We start from the raw sequence: 18,295 nt of genomic DNA, 5'->3' as shown, positions 1-18,295 counted from the left end.
CCCAGAGGAAGGGTGAACAGTAAGCCCGGCTCAGGGTCAAAGGACTTGCTGAGGACGGGGCAGAAGAGCCTGACTGCAGAAGTGGTGTGTGGAGAGAAGCTGTTTTTCACACCTTCAGCTGCTGGAACCCAGTCACTGTTGAAGTAGCTGGAGCAGAACTACAGCAGTTTGGTGTGTAAACCACCAAGGCTATTTTCAAGCTCGACCATTTGCGGTTTCCCACCCCCATCTGTCTCAGGCCCAGCTGCTGCCCTGCAGAGCCTCTGCTACATCCACACCACCAGCAGCTGAACCAAGTTGGAGACAACTCAAACCAGGAGGTGCAAGAGAATGGCAGAGAGAAATATATAGGTGTTAAGATCTTTAGGCAGATGGACAAGATATCTTACTCCTAACTTATCTCCTCCCTACCTTCACCCTACCCCCCCAAAAAATGCTAAGACAAGAATCTAGAGAATCTAGAATAAGAAAACAAAAAGTGCACCTTTTCTCTCTCTGCTTTCAGCAATAAGCATGCTGGATTGCTTCCAGACTATATGAAGCTTCTCATGTAAAAACTTCCAGGAGCCAAGCATTGGTGACTCAAGTCTGTCATCCTAGCTACTCAGGAGGCTGAAACCTGAGGATCACATTCAAAGACAGCCTGGGAAAGAAATGTCTGTGAAGTTCTTATCTCCAATTCACCAGCAAAACCTGGAAATGGAGGTATGGTGTTAGTGGTAGAGTGTTATCCTGGAGTGAAAATGCCAAGGAAGAACATAAGGCCCTGAGTTTAAGCCCCAGTACCAGAGCAAACAAACAAACAAACAGAAAGAAAGAAAGAAAGAAAAAGACTGACAGGGAAAAGTCTAACATGGACTAGACCTATAATCCCATATTAAAGAAGTTGAGTCGGGAGGGTGGTAAATTAAAAGGCAGCCTGAGCTACATAATAAGATCCTGTCATAAATGAATAAATAGGATTTCAAGAAAAACCTTATTGTCAGAAAGTGCTTCCTAGTATTTTTACCAGACATTTCCACATTTTGCCTTAAACTCCCATGTCCTAAGTTCTGACTCATAGATGACTGAGATCAGCTCTGATGATTGGCTCTTACTCTGTGAGGGGCCATTGAGTAGTTTCCAATTGTTATCTAACCCAATTATTATCCATTTTAATCATCATCAACGATTATCTGTGAGCACTCCTGTGCATGTGTTTTGATATCCCTACATATGTCTTCCCATATAATTTATTGTTAGGAAGGGGCTGGGCCAACAGGTATCCATTATTTTACTTTTAGGAGATTCTGTCCAGCCATTTTCCAATGTATCGATTTTTGAGCCTGTGCAGAGGCCGCATATTATAGGGAGCATGAGGTGAGCAGCTTACCTTAGGTGCTTACCCTCTCACTCCCAAGAAGCAGGGGCAGAGGAAGAGACTGAGACCAGCATCCTACAATCCTCTTGGAAGGCATGCTCCATGGACCTAGGACCTTCCACTAAGCTCCACCTCTTAAAGCTCCCGCCACCTCCCAACAGCTATAGAGGGACCTCAAACTAGAGGTCTCTTGGGGAATTGGGGTGGGGTGGCAGACAATCTTAGTGTTGTCAGTATTATGCTATCCCCAAGACAAAAGAAAAGCTGAGAGTCAATTCTGGAAGTCTCTTTCTAAAGGATCTTCCCAATGGATATGTCTCATAACCATGTTCTATCCTGTTCCTTGGAGTGACGTTTTTGAAGCCACAGAGAGAGAATGTCAGCAAGCATTTATTCGCCATTTACTTGGTTCATATAGGGTTCACAGTCAAGAAAACAAATATATTTGATATACTTGAACCAAAAAGGAAATGCTACTTTGAGTTTTTCAAATTTCTCCCCCACTTCCTCTGTGTAGACTACCACGCCATTACACCACCCAGATCACAGGGGGGCTACCCATTCACCCTGGGCCAGAAGCCCGGGTGCTCTCCCCTCCACTTCACCTCTGCCTGCAGCCTTCCTTGTGTTTCCAGACCTGTACTGGAATGGGCTCCACACTGCTATGGATGGTTCTGCTGCTCTTCGGTAAGTCACTGAGCCCAGGCATCTGCTCCTGTGACACCAAGCCTTCTCAGAGATAAAAAGTTCTGACCTTTCCTTTCCCTGTTCTCATGAGAAGGTGACTGAAGTTTATTCATGTGGGCATACTGAGGGGAAATGGGCACAGATGTATGAGAAACTCTGTCATGTTCTTTCTTTTTGTTTTGTTGTGATGTCTATGTGTGTGCTCTTTTGCTCAAGGTTAATGCTCTACCACTTGAGTCACAGTTCCACTTTCAGCTTTTTGGTGACTAATTGGAGATAAGAGTCTCACAGATCTTCCTACCCCAGGCTGGCATAGAACCATGATCCTCATATCTCAGCCTCCTGAGTAGTGAGCATTCCTGGCACCGGTGACATGGTTTCTGCCATAATTTTATCCTATTGTCCTGGCAGAGTAGCCCCTCAATGTGTCAGAGGTAACTTAGGAAGGCAGAAAATCATATTCTGAGGTTCCTATTTTCCGATGACATTTTTTACCTAGTGAAATCAAATTAAAATACTCATCACAGCTGTCTCAAAAAGAAAACAGGGATGGAAGGAAAGGCTAGGGACATAAGATGAGATATCAGAAGAACAAGGAGAGAGACTTCTGCACTCTGTAGATCACTGGGAGGAGAGATTTTATAAGATAACACATGCTTGCATAGCCTTCACATTTTCTTAGAACCTCTTGCCAATGACCTGACTTTTCACTTGGTCAAAAGTCTTGTTGTACAAGGGCTCAGTAGCTATGTGTATGTGATCATATAAATGATGCTTATCAAAATGAACTCCAAGAAATGGAAACAAGAGGGTCTTTTTTATTGTACTATTTGCAGTTTTTCCCCCTTTGGTTTATTCCCTTTTGTCACTGTTTTACTTCTGTACCCTTGGCATTGTATATAAACTTATCTGATTTGGGGAAAGGAAGGGGAAGCACAGAAATGTAGGAATAAAGGGTGAACCAATTTAGCAGTGACACTCACTGGACACTATGTTGGAAATGAACTACACAGCTTAGGGGTGAGGATTAGAGGGCCAGGAGGGAAAAATCTGGGAGAAAATGAGGGAGGGGATGATACTGTACAAAAAGAAATGTACTCATTACCTGACTTGTGTCACTGTAACCCCTCTGTGCATCAATTTACAATAAAATTTAAAAATCGAGGTTAAATATAGCACATTATAAGATTGGTAAGACTCTGGAGGAGGAGCTAAAAAGTCTTGTGCACTGACTATCTAAAGCCGTTTTGAATCTGGCCCTTTCTCTTCCGTCTCTACCGCCTCTATCTTCTTTCCATTGGGAATATGGTAAGCTTGGAGTCTGATGGTTCTTGGGGTTGGTTTGAAGTCTCAAATCTATTCTCTGTGACCAGTGTCTCTCTCTTCTCTCCACTTCTTTCCACACCAGCCAGCCATGCAGCGACAGAAGGAGCTGATCTCTGGGTATAGGCTACAATAGGAATATTCTCTGCACCCCCCACCCCAATTCAGCTCTATCAGTCAGTTTCACCATGCTACACCTCAAAGACACAATTTGTGCATGTATTCTATTTCTCCTGACAGTTTCTGAGTTGACCTTTTTATTTTTAACTCAGTTCCAATTATTGGTTTGCTTATTTGTTTGCTTGTTGTTTGTTTTCATGGGAACAGAAAAGTAAAACTGTTCCTTTCCACTGAGTGCACAACTTTATACAAATAACAGCCTTTAGACCTAGCTAGATAGAGAATTCAAGAAAATCCCAGTTTTGAATCCCGGATTTGGGTAGAAACTAGCAAAGTTGGGAGAGGGGAGCTAGCAATCAGCTGACTGGTATAATATCATGGAGAACCAGATACTGTAGGCTACATTTGATGCTCGGTGACTCCAGAAACCCCAGGGCTGGGCATGGGTGTACAGCTACCATAAGTAAAGAGTTGCTATTTCCTCTCAAATGTGGACAGAGAGAGAGAAAAAAACCACTAAATGCCTATATTGTACTGTATGAATCATCTAACCTTTAGGAGTCTAGGGGGTAGTTAGTTTTATCCTTGTTAAATGGTGGAAGAGACAAGGGTTCAAAAAGATTAAGAAACTTTCCTGAGATCAGAGACACAAATGCAAGCCCACCTGAAGTCAAACCTCATGCTTTCTCCATTCTATCTGTAGTAAGACATAGCTGAATTTTAATCAAGGAATAATGGAAAAATAATAATTCATTGAAAATTTCTAGCAACGCATCTCCCTCATAAGTGGCTACTACTATTATTTGTTCTCGAATTTCTAGAAAATTAGGGACCCCTGATTCCAACATGCTAGCACAACATGGCTGAACACTAAGTATATAAAGTTTGGGAAGTGATTCTTAATTTTCCCTGTACTGAGGATTAGCCCACTTCCCTCTCTACTAGAATTCACCTCCCACATATTTATATACAAAGTATCTATGCACACTCCCAGAAACATGGCAGCCACCTTTGGCAAAGTAGCATATGCCACCATGATAAAGCTCAGGTGTGAGATTGTTCTTTATGTTGAGCTAAAATTTGCCTTCCTGGTGGCTCTAATTTCCATTAATTAGTCTCTCTGCTATCCCATAAAATGACTCAGAATAGAGTCTCTCTCTACTTTTAAACATCCTACCAAATGATTGAAGGCTATTAATGTACTCCTATACTATCGTCAATAGAGTAAATATATCCCAATCCCTCAGAAAATCTTATAGGAAATAGCTTCTAGATCTATTTTCCATCCTAATCAGTTTCTCTGGGTGTGTTTTATCAGCACTCTAAGGAGCTGAACTCTCTGTTCTCTCCCTTTGTAGATTGACTAGCATAGAGTCCACAGGGAACACTGCTTCCACAATAGCTTTTGGTCATCATATGACACTGCCACACATCATCTTTAGCCTACAGTTAGCTGATATCTCCAGGCCCACTTTATAGGAGCTGCTATATAAGCAGGAGTCATTCTGAGTGTTCCCAGTTGGCCACCATCTTGATTACAGACAGCAATTTTACTATCTAAACTCCAAGGTCCAAGTCTTGGAGACTACAGCTCATTTAAAGTGACTCTGCTCTCTAGATGACTTCTCTCATGCTATAAACTTCAGTTACCCTCAGCCCTGTTTGTTCACCATTTTGTACTTATTGTTTTCCAATGAGGAAGGAAAAGTAGGAAGGCAAAACTGCAGAGCAATTTTTCAGTCACCCTCAAGGTAGGCCTTCTTTCTGCTTTCAGTTAGTGTCCTAACCACTTTCCCAGGCAGTGGGTCAATATAATCTTTATAGCCATGCTGTAAAAAAGAAATTACTATTATCATTCCCATTATATGATATGACAGAATGAGGATTTGGAAGCTCTTGTAATCTAGACATATATCCAAGCTCACACAGAAAGAAGCAGATTCATGAGTCTAATGCATGTCATCTGCTTTTAAAACCTGCATGTTTCCTTTCCTTGTTGATGTTTTTGTTTTTGCACTGGTACTGGGGCTTGAACTCAGGGCCTCACATTTTCACTTGGCTTCTTCCACGAAAGGCTGGTACTCTACCATTTCTGTCCATATCTTCACTCCTGGCTTTTTTCTGGTTAATTGGATATAAAAAGCTCACACACTTTTCTACCCAGGCTGGCTTTAAACCATGATCCTAAGATCTCGGCCTCCTGAGTAGCTAGGATTATAGACAAGAGCCAACAGTGCCCATCACTGCATGCTTTCTACTACAACCATCTCATCAATGGGGAAGGAGGAGAAAAATAGGTTAGAAGGATCCAAAGAAAGTGATCCTTGTGGTTCTTTTTACACTTGAGAACCTGTAACTGAGCTGATTGTGAGCTGAGAAGAGAATTAGGCTGAAAAGCTCTACATCCAAAGTAGCGACACATGTGCACTCTACAGGGTTTTAACAAACCACACTTACAAGAGTTGTTTCTGTTGCTATGAGAAAAATCAGCAGAAGGCTCATAATTTCCGAGGTTTCTGTCCACATTTGTCTACTTTTTTTTAAGCCTGTGGCAAGGTGGGAACATCGTGGTAGGAGAATATGGTAGAGGTGAGATTCTCACCTCATGGTAGCCAGAAAGCAGAGAAAATGGAAGGGGCATATAGTCTTTTTTAAAATTATTGTAAGGGTGATGTCACAGATGGATCACAGTTACATGAGTAAGGTAAGGAGTACATTTCTTTTTTTATTGATACTTTAACTCTGAAAGATTTTTTTTTTGCATTTTGTCCCTTTATTGTCAAAGTGAAATACAGAAGTGTTACAGTTTTTTATGTAAGGCAATGAGTACATTTCATGTTCAACTTGTTACCTCCTCCCTCATATTCCCCTGCGTCCCCCCTCTCTGTTTCCCTCTCCCCCTGATGAGTTGTACAGTTGGTTTATACCAAATGGTTTTGTAAGTATTGCTTTTGGAATCATTACGAGTATATTTCTTATACACATGGTTACCCCTCCCTTTCCCCCCCCCCCACTTTCCCTCCCCCTCACCCCACCCCGGGGCATATATTCTTTCAGGTCACGTGCCAGTACACTCTCAACAGAAGTCAAGCCAAAAAGTGATCATGGATATGGGTAGATGGTTATTAATACCTAAGGGGATGGAAGACCCTAAATTGAGGGGCAGAATTAAACATGGGCCCCAGCTAGACTCAACTTCCTAAATTTCCAGCTCCTCCATCCCAATACTGCCACCAAATGAAGAACCCATCAGTGAGTTAATCCACGGAAGAGATTAGAGTCCACATGACCCAATCCCTTCCAAAAACTCCACTCCCAAATAATGTGGCTATGTTGAGAGATAAGCTTTCAACCTTTTGAGAAAAGTATTCATATTTAAACCATAATAACCCCTGAGACAGAGTTTCTCAGCATCTCCTTCAAAGCACCTAGCACATGTCATCAGTGGAAGACACAAGTAACTGTAAAGATTATCTGTACCTACATTTAGCTCTATAACCACTCATGCTTCATCTCTTGCCCCAAACATCAGACTTTTCTCCAGAATATTCTCCAACTCTGCCATTCAGTTTAGGGTCCTCCTTCCCCTCCCTAAGCTTCATACCTTGCCCATCTAGCCATATCTATATATCTTTTGGGGGCAGGGGGGTGAAGGGAGCTTGTCTTCTCTTCTCAGACCACTTATTTTCATCCAACAGTTCTTCACTTAAAAGCATTAATGCAATAAGTATGAAGCGCCAGCATGGTGGGTGATATCAAATGCTGTTGGCCAGTCTCTTGTTTAACTGAGCTGCCTGACTTACATCCTACATCCTTAAATGATTACTCCTTCAGAGAAACTTGCCTCCTCAGTTTGATGACTTTTATATTCTATTCCTTACAACTATTCCTGGGCCACAGGAACTAGGTCCAGGCCTTGCTATATGATGGGAGGTAGGCCCAAATCATTTGAGCATAAAGGAAAAAATTCAAAGGATGCTTACTGTTTCTGTGACTTTTCAATTGCTGTGACAGAATGCTTGACATAAACACTTTAAGGGGGAAAGGATTTATTTTGGCTCACAGTTTCAGAAGTGTCAGTCCATAATGGTGGAGAGACATAGCAAAGAAGAATAGTTTATATCATGGTAGCCAGAAAGCAGTGAGAAGAGCTATAGGAAGGTGCCAGGGTCTTCACATCTCTCAATAACAAGCCTCAGGTACCTACTTCCTCCAAAGGTCCCATCTCCTCTTCTTCACCATTTCCCAATAATGCCCATCATACTATCTATATATTATAGATCTATTATCAAGAATGAATCTATTGCTTAGACCAGAGCCTCATTACCTAATTGTTTCTGAAAACACCCTCATGGACATAAGTAGTGATATGCATTACTAATTACTAATTCCCTAGGCATTTCTTAATTCAATCAAGTTGTCAGTCAAAAGTAAACACGATCCAAGACATTGTGGCTCATGCTTGCAATCCTGGCCACTTGGGAGACTGAGATTGGGAGGATGCTGGCTAAAAGGGAGCCTAAGCAAAACATTCTTGAGACCCTATCAAAGAAAAAACAAAAAAAAAGACATGAAATTTAATCTTATTAGAAAAAGTTAGATACGACAGTATGTACCTAACATCCCACCTACAACAGGGACACATAAATAGGAAGATCAAAGTCTAGGCTGGCATATGCAAAATGTGAGATCCTACCTAAAAAAATAATCAGAGTAAAAAGGACTGGAGATATTGCTGAAGCAGCATAACAGGTGAATAAAATAGGTAGCATGCATGTTTGCATTACTGACAGAGGAAAATTCAATTACTAGTAAGTGATCGGATGATGGTGCCATGGGAAATCATCAAAGTGATTGGGGAGAGTCGTTTTTGATGGTGGTACTTGGAAAGATGTGTCTAAGAAGGTGTTATTCAAGACTCAGATAGGGTACAGAATTCCTATCACTATAAAATTTGATTTGTTAAATGTTTGGGGGGCTTGGTAATTAGGTGAGTGAATACTTGGGTGGCTGGATGTGTGGGGTTTTTTTGTGGCTGGGTGGTTGGATGGCTGGATAGATGGATGATTGGGGGTAACTACCAATTGTTGAAGTGAAAGGTATAAAAGTTGTTTCCACTATGAAGTTTCTTTCTTCTTTTTAATCTAATGTTATCTTTTTATTCTCTTATAGTCACCTGTCATGGGAAATTTGGTAAGTCTTGCCCATATCTCTTCTAACTCCAAATATGTTTCTGGGCCAATGCTGAATGGGCAAAAAGAAACAGGACAGCTCTATTGAGTCCCCAGCAACCATCTGCATAGCAGCACTAGACAAGGACCCTTCCTCAGGATTCTTGGCTAGTGTCCAGGGTAAGGAGAAACATGGAGATCCACGAACTAAGGCTTTGAGTAGTTCTAGAGTGACTCGAGTCTCAACTCAGTGGCTTTGGGCCTCTTTCTCTTTCTTTGAAATGGATCTCCTCTCTGCATGGTGCTGGATCTCCTACATTCTGTCCTCAGCAAGGCTATAAATCCTTTCCCTCCTGTTTATGTTCTGAGAGGTGGGTACTTTATCCAGTCTATAATTTTCTACAGCTACTCTTGTTCCCCATTCCATCACATTTCATGTGCTTTCTGTCCACTAGGAAAAGAAGGCTTATGACAACCTTGACTTCCAGTGACCTGCTTCATGATTCAGGGAGGGACAGTCATGGAAACAAAGCCCATCCTTCAGTGATGCTGTGAACATCATAGGATGTTCTGTTTTTAGGATAACTTCGGGGGGTCCTAAGCATGCAGGGAGATCCAGGCAAAAGCAGCATGTGTTAGGGCTAGCCTCAAGGCTTCCTACATGATTGCTTGCCGTTACTCTCAGAGCATCCATATTTATTGACTCTTAGGCTATTAGGAACAGGTACAGCATGGAGATAGATCCAGCCTGGTGCTTTCCTCCAGATGGATTCTGAATGCCCAGGACCTCTTCTCTTGTCTGTGTCATAGCATAGAATGTACAAATAAGTGCAGAAAAATAAGCAATTCCTCCCATGGCTGGGAGAAGATGAAAACCCCTCTTGAGGGTGGAGGTGGAAGCTGGACCTGGGAAAGCTAGCCAGAAAGCTAGCTTCTCTCCAAGAGGCCAACATGCAGTATTCTCACACAGAAAGAAAGCATCATCACACAGCAGAAAGCATCGCACTTGCAGTCGCTGGGGAATAAAGAAGCCCAATGTAAGGAAGGAGAAAAGAGGTCCGGAGGAATGAGGCCAGACAGTGGATGGAATAAACCTAACTTAGCCAATTTGTCAATGCAGTGGTGGAAAGTACAAACTAAAAGGAGAAAAGAATAAAGGGGGGATAGAAGGCTAGAGAGAAGGAGGCACCGAGAGGAGAAAGGCAGAGGAGGCAGGAGGTAGGGAAAACAGAGTGGCAAGAGGAAGAAGAGCAGAAGAAAAGAAAGTCATGTTCCTGGCCTGTCCTAGTTGGCATGAAGGACTGAAACAGACTAAGGTTGTAAGGGTGCTTTCCCGAGCCTCCATCCACACCAGAGAAACAGAGAGGGAAAGCAGGGCTGATGAGACCTACAGCTCCAAGGCTGACCTTATCTCCCCCATCTCACAGCCTGGCTACACCTCAGAGTCCTGCCACAGCCCGTGTTTGAAGGAGACACACTGACTCTGAAGTGCGAAGGAAAGGAGAACAAAGCTGTGTCCCAAGTGAAGTTCTACAAAGATGGGAAAGTCCTTGATTCCTTTAAGACCAACAAGCCCCTCCCTATGGGGACAGCGACCATGACAAGCAGTGGCCAGTACAGCTGCACTGGGAAGGTGTTTGGCATGCCTGAACCCACACAAACCTCAGAAAGGACCACAGTTCAAGTCCAAGGTGAGTCACTCAGTAAGGAGTCTGGTGGAACAGCAGGGGATTAAGACTCGGTTGAGTCTCCAGAGTTCAGAAGTTGTCTGCAACAACTTCTGGACGCGCTTGATGCTGAGCCAACCCATGGTGTCCTGAGGGCCCAGGGTGCTGTCCAAATACCCCCTCACTCCGTGGGGCATGTCCGGAGCCAGGAGGAGGAGGAAGGATTGGGAAGAGTTCTAGAGCAGACCAGCCACTCATCTTTCCCCTCTAAGGACCAGACACCCACTAAAGGAGGGGCATGGCTCTGCGGGCATCATTTCAGATGTACGTGAATGAAGACAGGAGGACCAATCCTGAGGCGCAAACTGTCTCCCACCCGGGCCTCAGAGCTGCTGCCTGGGCTATGGCTGAAGCAAGGTCTTTCCCAGCCTTCCAGGCCTCCCTGTCCAGTACTCCTTTCCTGAGTGCTGGGCCTGTTGTCTCCCCAGAATGGTTCCAGACTCCTGTGCTGAGCACCATCCCCTCTCTGGAGCTCCATGAGGGGAGCCATTTGACCCTGAGATGTGAGACCAAGACGCACCTCCAGAAGTCAGCCTCGGGGCTCCTCTTCTCTTTTTACAAGGATGGCTACACCTTGCAAGACAGGGGCCACCACCCAGTACATTGCATCCCAAGAGTCAAGGAGGAAGATTCTGGGATATACTGGTGTGAGGTAGCCACTGAGGGTAGCCAAGTTCAAAAACAGAGTTACTGCACGGAGGTCACAGTCCAGGGTAAGTGGGTGAAGGAGGGGAGACACTTCCCAAGGGCCACTCATCAGACAAGACTCCCTGGGAAGCGGGGACCAGAGAGTCCTTAGGAAGGAGGAAGTCTGGGCCCTGAGTGGTGATGGCTAACACTCTCACCCCCTCCTCCTCCCACACACACCCTGTGCCATCTCTGTTCCTGTGTCTCATGCTATGCTCTCTCTGAGACATAGGGCCACTGGCTCTGCTTGAGAAGACAAAGTGGAGCTCTTCTATGGGTCCCAGAGTGGCTCCTTTTCAACCCTATACCCATGCTACCTCCATGGGGAGATCTTAGGGAACAACTGGGCTCCCTATGGCAGAGCCGCCTCCTTCTTCTTCCCAATGAAGTCAGTGAAGGATGTAGGGAACTATTCCTTTGAGGCCAAGGACAGTGTCTCCAAAGATAATAGTGAGCCCAAGTATCACTGTCTGGGAAGTATACTTTTTTGCCTGAATCAAGCAAGCTGTCAGGGACCTGATCTCCCTTCCCTGTGACCTACCATAAACACCATAGTGATGGCCCACAATGGGCTCTACCCAACTGCGTGTGAACCCAGACTAAAAGGCCTGCCCATTGGGCATGGCAGGGAATGGCATGTACCTTGGGGTGGGGCTACGTGGTCATGCAGAGCATGACTCAGTCATGCTGGCAACTTGCAAGCCATCCTGCATTCCCTTCTCCAGTGCTCCTGTAGGAAGGTGGTTCTTCTAAAGCCAGCCATTCTTCCTCTTATGTGCTGGTTTGGGACACATTTCCAGAGTTTATCCTCACTGTTCATAGTCACTTTCCCCCTCCCAGGTTCTCAAGTCCTGTCCACACTCACCGTCAGCAACTCGTTGGTTGCCTGGTTACCTGGGAGTCTGCTTGGTGTAATGTTAATTGCTGCTGCACTTCTAGCATATTTCAGACCCTGGAGAAAAGCTGGTTAGTATCTCTTTGGGGCTTTCGTGATTGCTAAATTTCCATGTCAGCCACTGCCTAGTTTTTGAGAAGTCAAAACCCAACAGGGACCAGGCAGTCTCTTCTGAGTAGCAGGTGGAATTTGGATCTTCTCTTCCCTTGTCACACAAGGGGGTATGTGGAGGGACACTTACAACTTCTAGAATATTGACATGCACAGGCACACTATTGCATATGCTCACAATCACACCGATTTGTACACAAACATACTGTTGCACAGTCATGAACCAAGGAATTCTTTCAAGTAAAATGTGATTTATATTGATGTCCTTTGCATTGGGAAAATAATCTGTGGTTTTCAGCATGACTGGGGAAAAAAGCCTCTGACTTTCCTTAAACTCAGACAAGTTGGTAGAGAAAAACATGAAAGCTAGAGTGCATATGTGCATGCTTATATACTCACACTCACCTTGTGCAATGCTGTATCTAGGGGAGTGTTCAATGGATGGTGATACTTCAGAAAGGAAACATGATAGAGAAGACTCAGCCGTGGCCTTCTCCTAACAGTGCTGTTTACTAATTCTATGGCCTTAGGCCAGTTCATTCTAAGATGCACCAAATTCTCTCCTTCTCAGGGATGCTGCAGGATTCAAGCTAATAAGCTAATGTATATCCAGTACTTAATGTGTTTGAGTGGCACATAGTAGGTAAGCAGCAAGTCCTCATTTTAGTCCCAGCAGACTTACCCCAGTAGGTTCCCTGGTCTGCTCTTCCACCTGCTGTTCATTTTCTGATTTCTAAAATCAGTTATTGAACACACACACACACACACACACACACACACACACACACACACACACAAGCTTGGCTAAAGTTCCAAAGTAAAGGATTTTACAGAGAGGAAGTAAACACAAGTAGATCAATGTCTATTTGTTAATTGTGATATTCCAAATTATCTTCCTCTTCCTATCTTGGCAGTGATAACTAAGCATGAATGCTGGGTGTTAAGGAGGTTACTTAGGCTTCAGGCCACATTTAAAGGAATGGCTGGGGCTGGGAATGTGGCCTAATGGTAGAGTACTTACCTAGCATGCATGAAGCCCTGGGTTCAAATCCTCAGTACCACATAAACAGAAAAGGCCAGAAATGGCTCTGTGGCTCAAGCGCTAGTGGGCTAGCCTTGAGCAGAAGCAGCTCAGGAACAGTGCCCAGGCTCTGAGTTTAAGCCCCAGGACTGGCACAAAAAGCAGAGAGAAAGAGAAAGAGAGGTGGCCATTTCCACAGATCCTACCTGTTGAATCTGAGGGTTTCTTGCTTTTAGAGCTAATGAGTGTTTCTCAGGCACCAGGTATGAATCAGGCAGGCATTCTAAAGTCTATACAACTCCCACCCCAGAAGTTACTTTTTCATTCTAGAAGTATTGGCTTTCACAGAGGCTGTATGTTAGTGGAGGAAAAAGCATATTGTGAAATCCAACTACATGCTGATGTCTGGATTAACATCTATCTCAGGTGGGCAAACCTAATTTGGCAAGCCTAGCTATTCAGGAGGCTCAAGGATCATGATTTGGAGCCACCTGGGGCAGAAAAATCCACAGAAGTCCATCTACAAAAATAACTAGCAAAAAGCTAGTCTGGAGGTATGGCTCATGTGGTAGAGTGCCAGCCAACAAAGCAAGCCAAGTGAAGTGAGCTTCTGAATTCAAATTCCATTACTGGCAAAAAAGAAAGTCTCTTCCATTGATTGTAATTTTGCAAAGGTCACCTCTCCCAGTCTCAGTCCTCTCATCAACCAAACAGAGGCAGCACATTGCTAGATGATAACAAAGAATAGCAAGTGCCTAAGAATTAAGAAGGGAGGCTTTCTTAGAAGCCAACTGCAGGCTGATCCCTGGAACACAGAAGTAGAATTTCACTTGAAATTTCTGGTCCTGTGTCTGGCACCCAGTATGTGGTAACATTATTATGAGCTTATCCTCCTAAAGCCTTGTGGCAGGTGTTCCTGCACCCTGTCTGTGACCCTCTCCTTTCTCACCCTCTCGGTGATTCCCACAGAGCTATCCTCTCCTAATGAGGAGACGATGTTCCCAAGGAAACATCCCATACTAAACTAGCCACATCCAGACCTGTGAGTGAAGTGATCCTGACAAACAGCCAGCAACTCCGCCACCATCCTCTTCATAGCCTCTTGTCCCCAGTGCCCCATCTATGCCATGAACAAGACTCTGTGACATGCCTCTGTATCTCCTAGGGTCGCTTCCATCCCAGAATCAGTCCCCAGCTCCAGATGAAGAGCAGTGCCCACTGCATGGCAATGGTAAGGACTTCCAGCAGGACCCTGGTCTGTCTGTGAAGACAGAGGAGGATGGCTCACAGGGATAGGAAGGAGGCCCTTCCCAGCACCAGGTCCCCAGAAGTGGAGGCATCCAGGGATGGGAAATGGCAACCTCTGGGGAGGGCTTGAGGAGCAAGCGCAGTGCAGCTGACTGTGGGAGATGGAGACAGGAAAGGAGTCAGGACTTTAGGACAAGGCGGGGAAAAGTTGAAACCCCATGGGCCAAACCCAGCCTCCTGCTTGTTTTTGAAAAGTAAAGTTTTATTACTACTCAATCATACACACTTATTTGTGTATTCTGTACAGCAACAAACAGTCTCACTGCAGAATTGAATGTTGATGATATGGTCCACAAAGCCTAAAATGTCTATCCTATTTTTTCATAGAACATGTTTGACAGCTAGGTACTGGTAGCTCACGCCTATAATTCCAGCTACTCAAGAAGCTGAGATCTGAAGATTGCAGTTCAAAGCCAGCCCAGGCAGGATAGTCCATGAGACTTTTATCTCCAATTAACCAGCAAAAAAACACAAGTGGAGCTGTGGTTCAAGTGGTAGAGTGCTAGCCTTGGGCAAAAAGCCAAGGGCAGTATTCAGGCTCCCTGACCAAAAATAAAGAAAAGAAAATGCTTGTCAATCTGGTTCAAATAGTGTGTCAGAGCTAGGGAAGCAGCTAGACTCTGCTGAGTGCAGAGGTCTTCCTATGCCATGGTAGACATCCCCTCCCTAATGACAGATCCCCATGCTAGTCATCTTCCTGACAGAGCCACTGACTGGCTTCCTTCTTTAAATGTCTTCAGGACACTTTCAACCTGAGGTGGAAGAGTCAGGCAGGTCCTATTTAAGCTTCATTTTTTTTGGCAGCATATTACCAGCATCAGAAAGATGAGGAAGATGAAGGTGTTATCTACACAGAAGTGCATACAACCCTGAAAAGGAACAAAGGTGAGTTATCTCAAGAGAGGCCATTATGCTTCCAAGATGTTAAAGAAGGAAGGTACTGAATCTCTTATCATTTGGAAAATGCTTCATAGTTTCTATTTGGTATTTTCTTACAGTTCCTTTTCTTATAGAAGTGACAGTAGATTTCCAAATATTAAAAGAAATCAATAATCTCTACTTTGCAGGACTTATGTGAGATTAGATACAATAAAGATAGTTCTCATACCTAAAAGGTTATACTCCAGTGGAGTCTAGTGTAGCCATTACTTTAAAAGCATCCCTTGTGTGTCTTTTGAGTCTCAGTCTTATCACTGTGATGAAGTCCTTACCCATTACCAGTTCTGTTTTTTGTTTGGGGTGTTTTTTTTTTTTCTGTTTTAGTTTGGTTTGGTTTGGGTTCGGTGGTGTTGGCAGTGGTGTTGGTGGTTGACAAAGTTGAGATTCAGAATCTAAAGCCTAAGGTTGCACGGTTGGTAGTGGTTGAATGGGGATGAGAACTCTAGTCTCATGATTTCTACTTCTATTTCCTCTCCAGAGGAGAAGTGAAAGGAAAACTTCCTGGGTTGGGCCCATGCTATGTAGAGCGAGAGGAATGACAAGAAGAAAGCAGTGAGATGGTCAGATGAGCACAGATATCCTGACCTGAATTCTTCTCTTTCCCCTACAGCCAGGCCCGCTGAGGATTTCTCTTGGAGCCAAAAGGTGCGCAGGACCCTTGTTCTTCTCTTACCCTCTGTCTAATATCTGTGTTCTCAACTTTAATCCAACTCTCTCATAGGACGTTTCTATTGTCTACACAGAGGTGAGATGCCCACCGCTTGGGGAGAGTTCAGCAAGGAGTTCAGTCAAAGAAGTCAGACCTATCAAGACAAAATTCCTCAGATGACTATGAGAATGTTCTCTACAAGTGATGGCATCTCATTCCAACATATACCCACCTCCGGGCATCTCCCTCCAACCCATTCTGTGTGTCCTCCAGGTCCTGGCCCCATCCCTGAGGAAGCCTCTGTTCTCTTATGCTAGACAGAACTCTCAAACTGTGAGTTCTTAGCAAAAGACAAAGTAATGAGGCGGGAAAGGACGGCCCCCATCCCATCCCACCCTCCCACTTGGATTGCAACAGTACTGCCGAACATAGAGCCTGAAGTCTTCTTTCCACATAAATAGGAAAGATCATTTCCCCTTTAATAGATAGATAGATGGATAGATAGCTAATAGATAACATACATCCATATACATATATACATAAATAGCTGATAGCAATGCAGACAGGTAGATGATAGGTAGGGAGAGAGAGAGAATGTGCTTGGCTTGACCATCAAAGGAGAGATCATCAATCTTGACATTTTAAACAAGCAGCTCCATAATGAATTTCCAACATCTATGCTGTTACTGAGGCCTGTAAGTGACCACAGGACTAAGAGGACGCTCGCAAGTTCAACAAGGCCAAAGTCAGCCAGAAACAGGTCTGGCCCAAACTATATAACAGAATTCCTGGCAACAGGGGCCAGAGCTCTGCAGGCATCAAGGCCTCTGCCTTCACCCCCGGCTCTACCTCTCCTCAGATCCCACTATTTACTGAGGCTTGCCTGAAGCTCTTGGTTGTGAAGTACATCAGTAAAGTCATGTGCTCTTTACTTGTTTTAAAAGTTACTTGGTTGTAAAATGAATTTCCTTAATAGGAATATGCCAGTTTGTTTCATGTCTTTCAACAATATCAATCATTTGCATTCCCTGACAGCTGGGTTAGTTTCTCTCAACAGTCCACACTCCTTGATGCCTAATGGTAGTCAATAAAGGATTAGCTATGCTTGCTTCTGTGAGACCCTAGCTTGATGGCACAGGCTTCTGTTCTGGCTTCACAGGAGCAAGAACCAGCTTATAGACAGGGACTACACCAGACTGCATCTCCCTCACATATGATGGGGGCACCAGTGTTACCAAAATGCTTCTGGCACGGAACTGATAACATGGTTTCTCTCCAAGACTGGCAGTGTTGACATGGCCAGCTCGTATTAGAAGTGCAGCTTCTGAAACCCAATCTCAGGCCTGCTGAATTATCATCTGCATTTCAGTAAGATCCCCAAGCAATTCCCACACACACTGGAGGTTTTTTTTTAAGTGTTGATTTACCCACAAGCTACACGGTACATATACATTCATCCAGTCATCATGGGGGCTTTTGCCTGTGGTACTGCTCTGCATAAAGACAGAAAGGCCAGGAGAACTAGTAAGATAACTGTGCAGGCATTATTTTTCCATTTCTCTTCCATTCCCTTTTCCTCTTTTCCTTCTCCCATACCAACCCCTTTCTATCCTCTTCTTCCTCATCCCATCTCTCTTGTCACCAGTCCAATCCGTGTCCAGAATATACTAACACCTCCTACTCCTAGCCACCAATCAGAGTGTCAGACCTGCCTGCTGTAAGGACTGAGCAACACCGGGTGGACAATCTAGAACAGGGTGGGTCCCTCCCTCGAGACTAAGCTGCACCAACCTCTATGGGGTGGGAAAAATCACTCTCTGATAAAAATCAAGACATAGACAAATCAGCTCAAGAAGCAAAACACTGATGACAGGGAAACCCGTTCCAGTTATCCTCAGAGACCAGAGACCACTTCCTTCCTGAGCTGTGTGTGGTATCTTTGCCCCTCCCACCACTGCTCTACCAGTGGCGACCAAAGATTGGTATCACACAGGGAATCGCTTCTTAATAATCCATGAAAATAGATTATGCCGCCAAATCACAGGAAGAATGGAGAAATGTTGTTAGCAATCTGACAGTCATTTTGTGTTGGCCTAATACAATCATAACAAGTTAGGATTTCCTAGTAATTTGCTTTAACTGTATTCTACAAAAGTATAACTCCACAATGGATTTGAAGTTTAAAAAAATAGGTCCTTCAGCCCCAATGGCCTGATGGGCAAGAAGCCCTATCTACCTACCACACACACACTCCCATTCTCTCTCTGTCTCTCTCTCTCTCTCACACACACAGCACT

At 44.2% G+C, this 18,295-nt stretch overlaps 1 protein-coding gene across 1 annotated transcript; it reads left to right on the top strand.

Moving 5' to 3' along the window:
* Positions 1-665: 665 nt before the first annotated feature.
* On the top strand, positions 666-16,592 carry Fcrl6 (Fc receptor like 6). Its single transcript, XM_048357306.1, has 10 exons — positions 666-705; positions 1,878-2,047; positions 8,663-8,683; positions 10,089-10,352; positions 10,817-11,101; positions 11,916-12,041; positions 14,268-14,333; positions 15,215-15,295; positions 15,960-15,994; positions 16,071-16,592. Exons 2-10 carry the CDS (start codon positions 2,008-2,010, stop codon positions 16,176-16,178), a joined length of 1,026 nt encoding a protein of 341 aa, XP_048213263.1. The 5' UTR covers positions 666-705; positions 1,878-2,007; the 3' UTR covers positions 16,179-16,592.
* The last annotated feature ends 1,703 nt before the right edge of the window (positions 16,593-18,295 follow it).

Source organism: Perognathus longimembris, chromosome 11 (genome assembly GCF_023159225.1).
Source record: "Perognathus longimembris pacificus isolate PPM17 chromosome 11, ASM2315922v1, whole genome shotgun sequence".
Classification (NCBI taxonomy): domain Eukaryota; kingdom Metazoa; phylum Chordata; class Mammalia; order Rodentia; family Heteromyidae; genus Perognathus; species Perognathus longimembris.
The sequence above is the reverse complement of the archived record's forward strand: the minus strand, read 5'-3'. Positions and strand labels throughout refer to the sequence as shown.

Coding starts and splice junctions, on each gene's coding strand:
- Fcrl6 (XM_048357306.1), top strand. CDS start 2,008: ATGGGCTCCACACTGCTATGGATGGTTCTGCTGCTCTTCG. Junction 14,334..15,214: donor GTGCCCACTGCATGGCAATG/GTAAGGACTTCC, acceptor TTTTTTTGGCAG/CATATTACCAGCATCAGAAA. Junction 15,296..15,959: donor AACCCTGAAAAGGAACAAAG/GTGAGTTATCTC, acceptor TTTCCCCTACAG/CCAGGCCCGCTGAGGATTTC.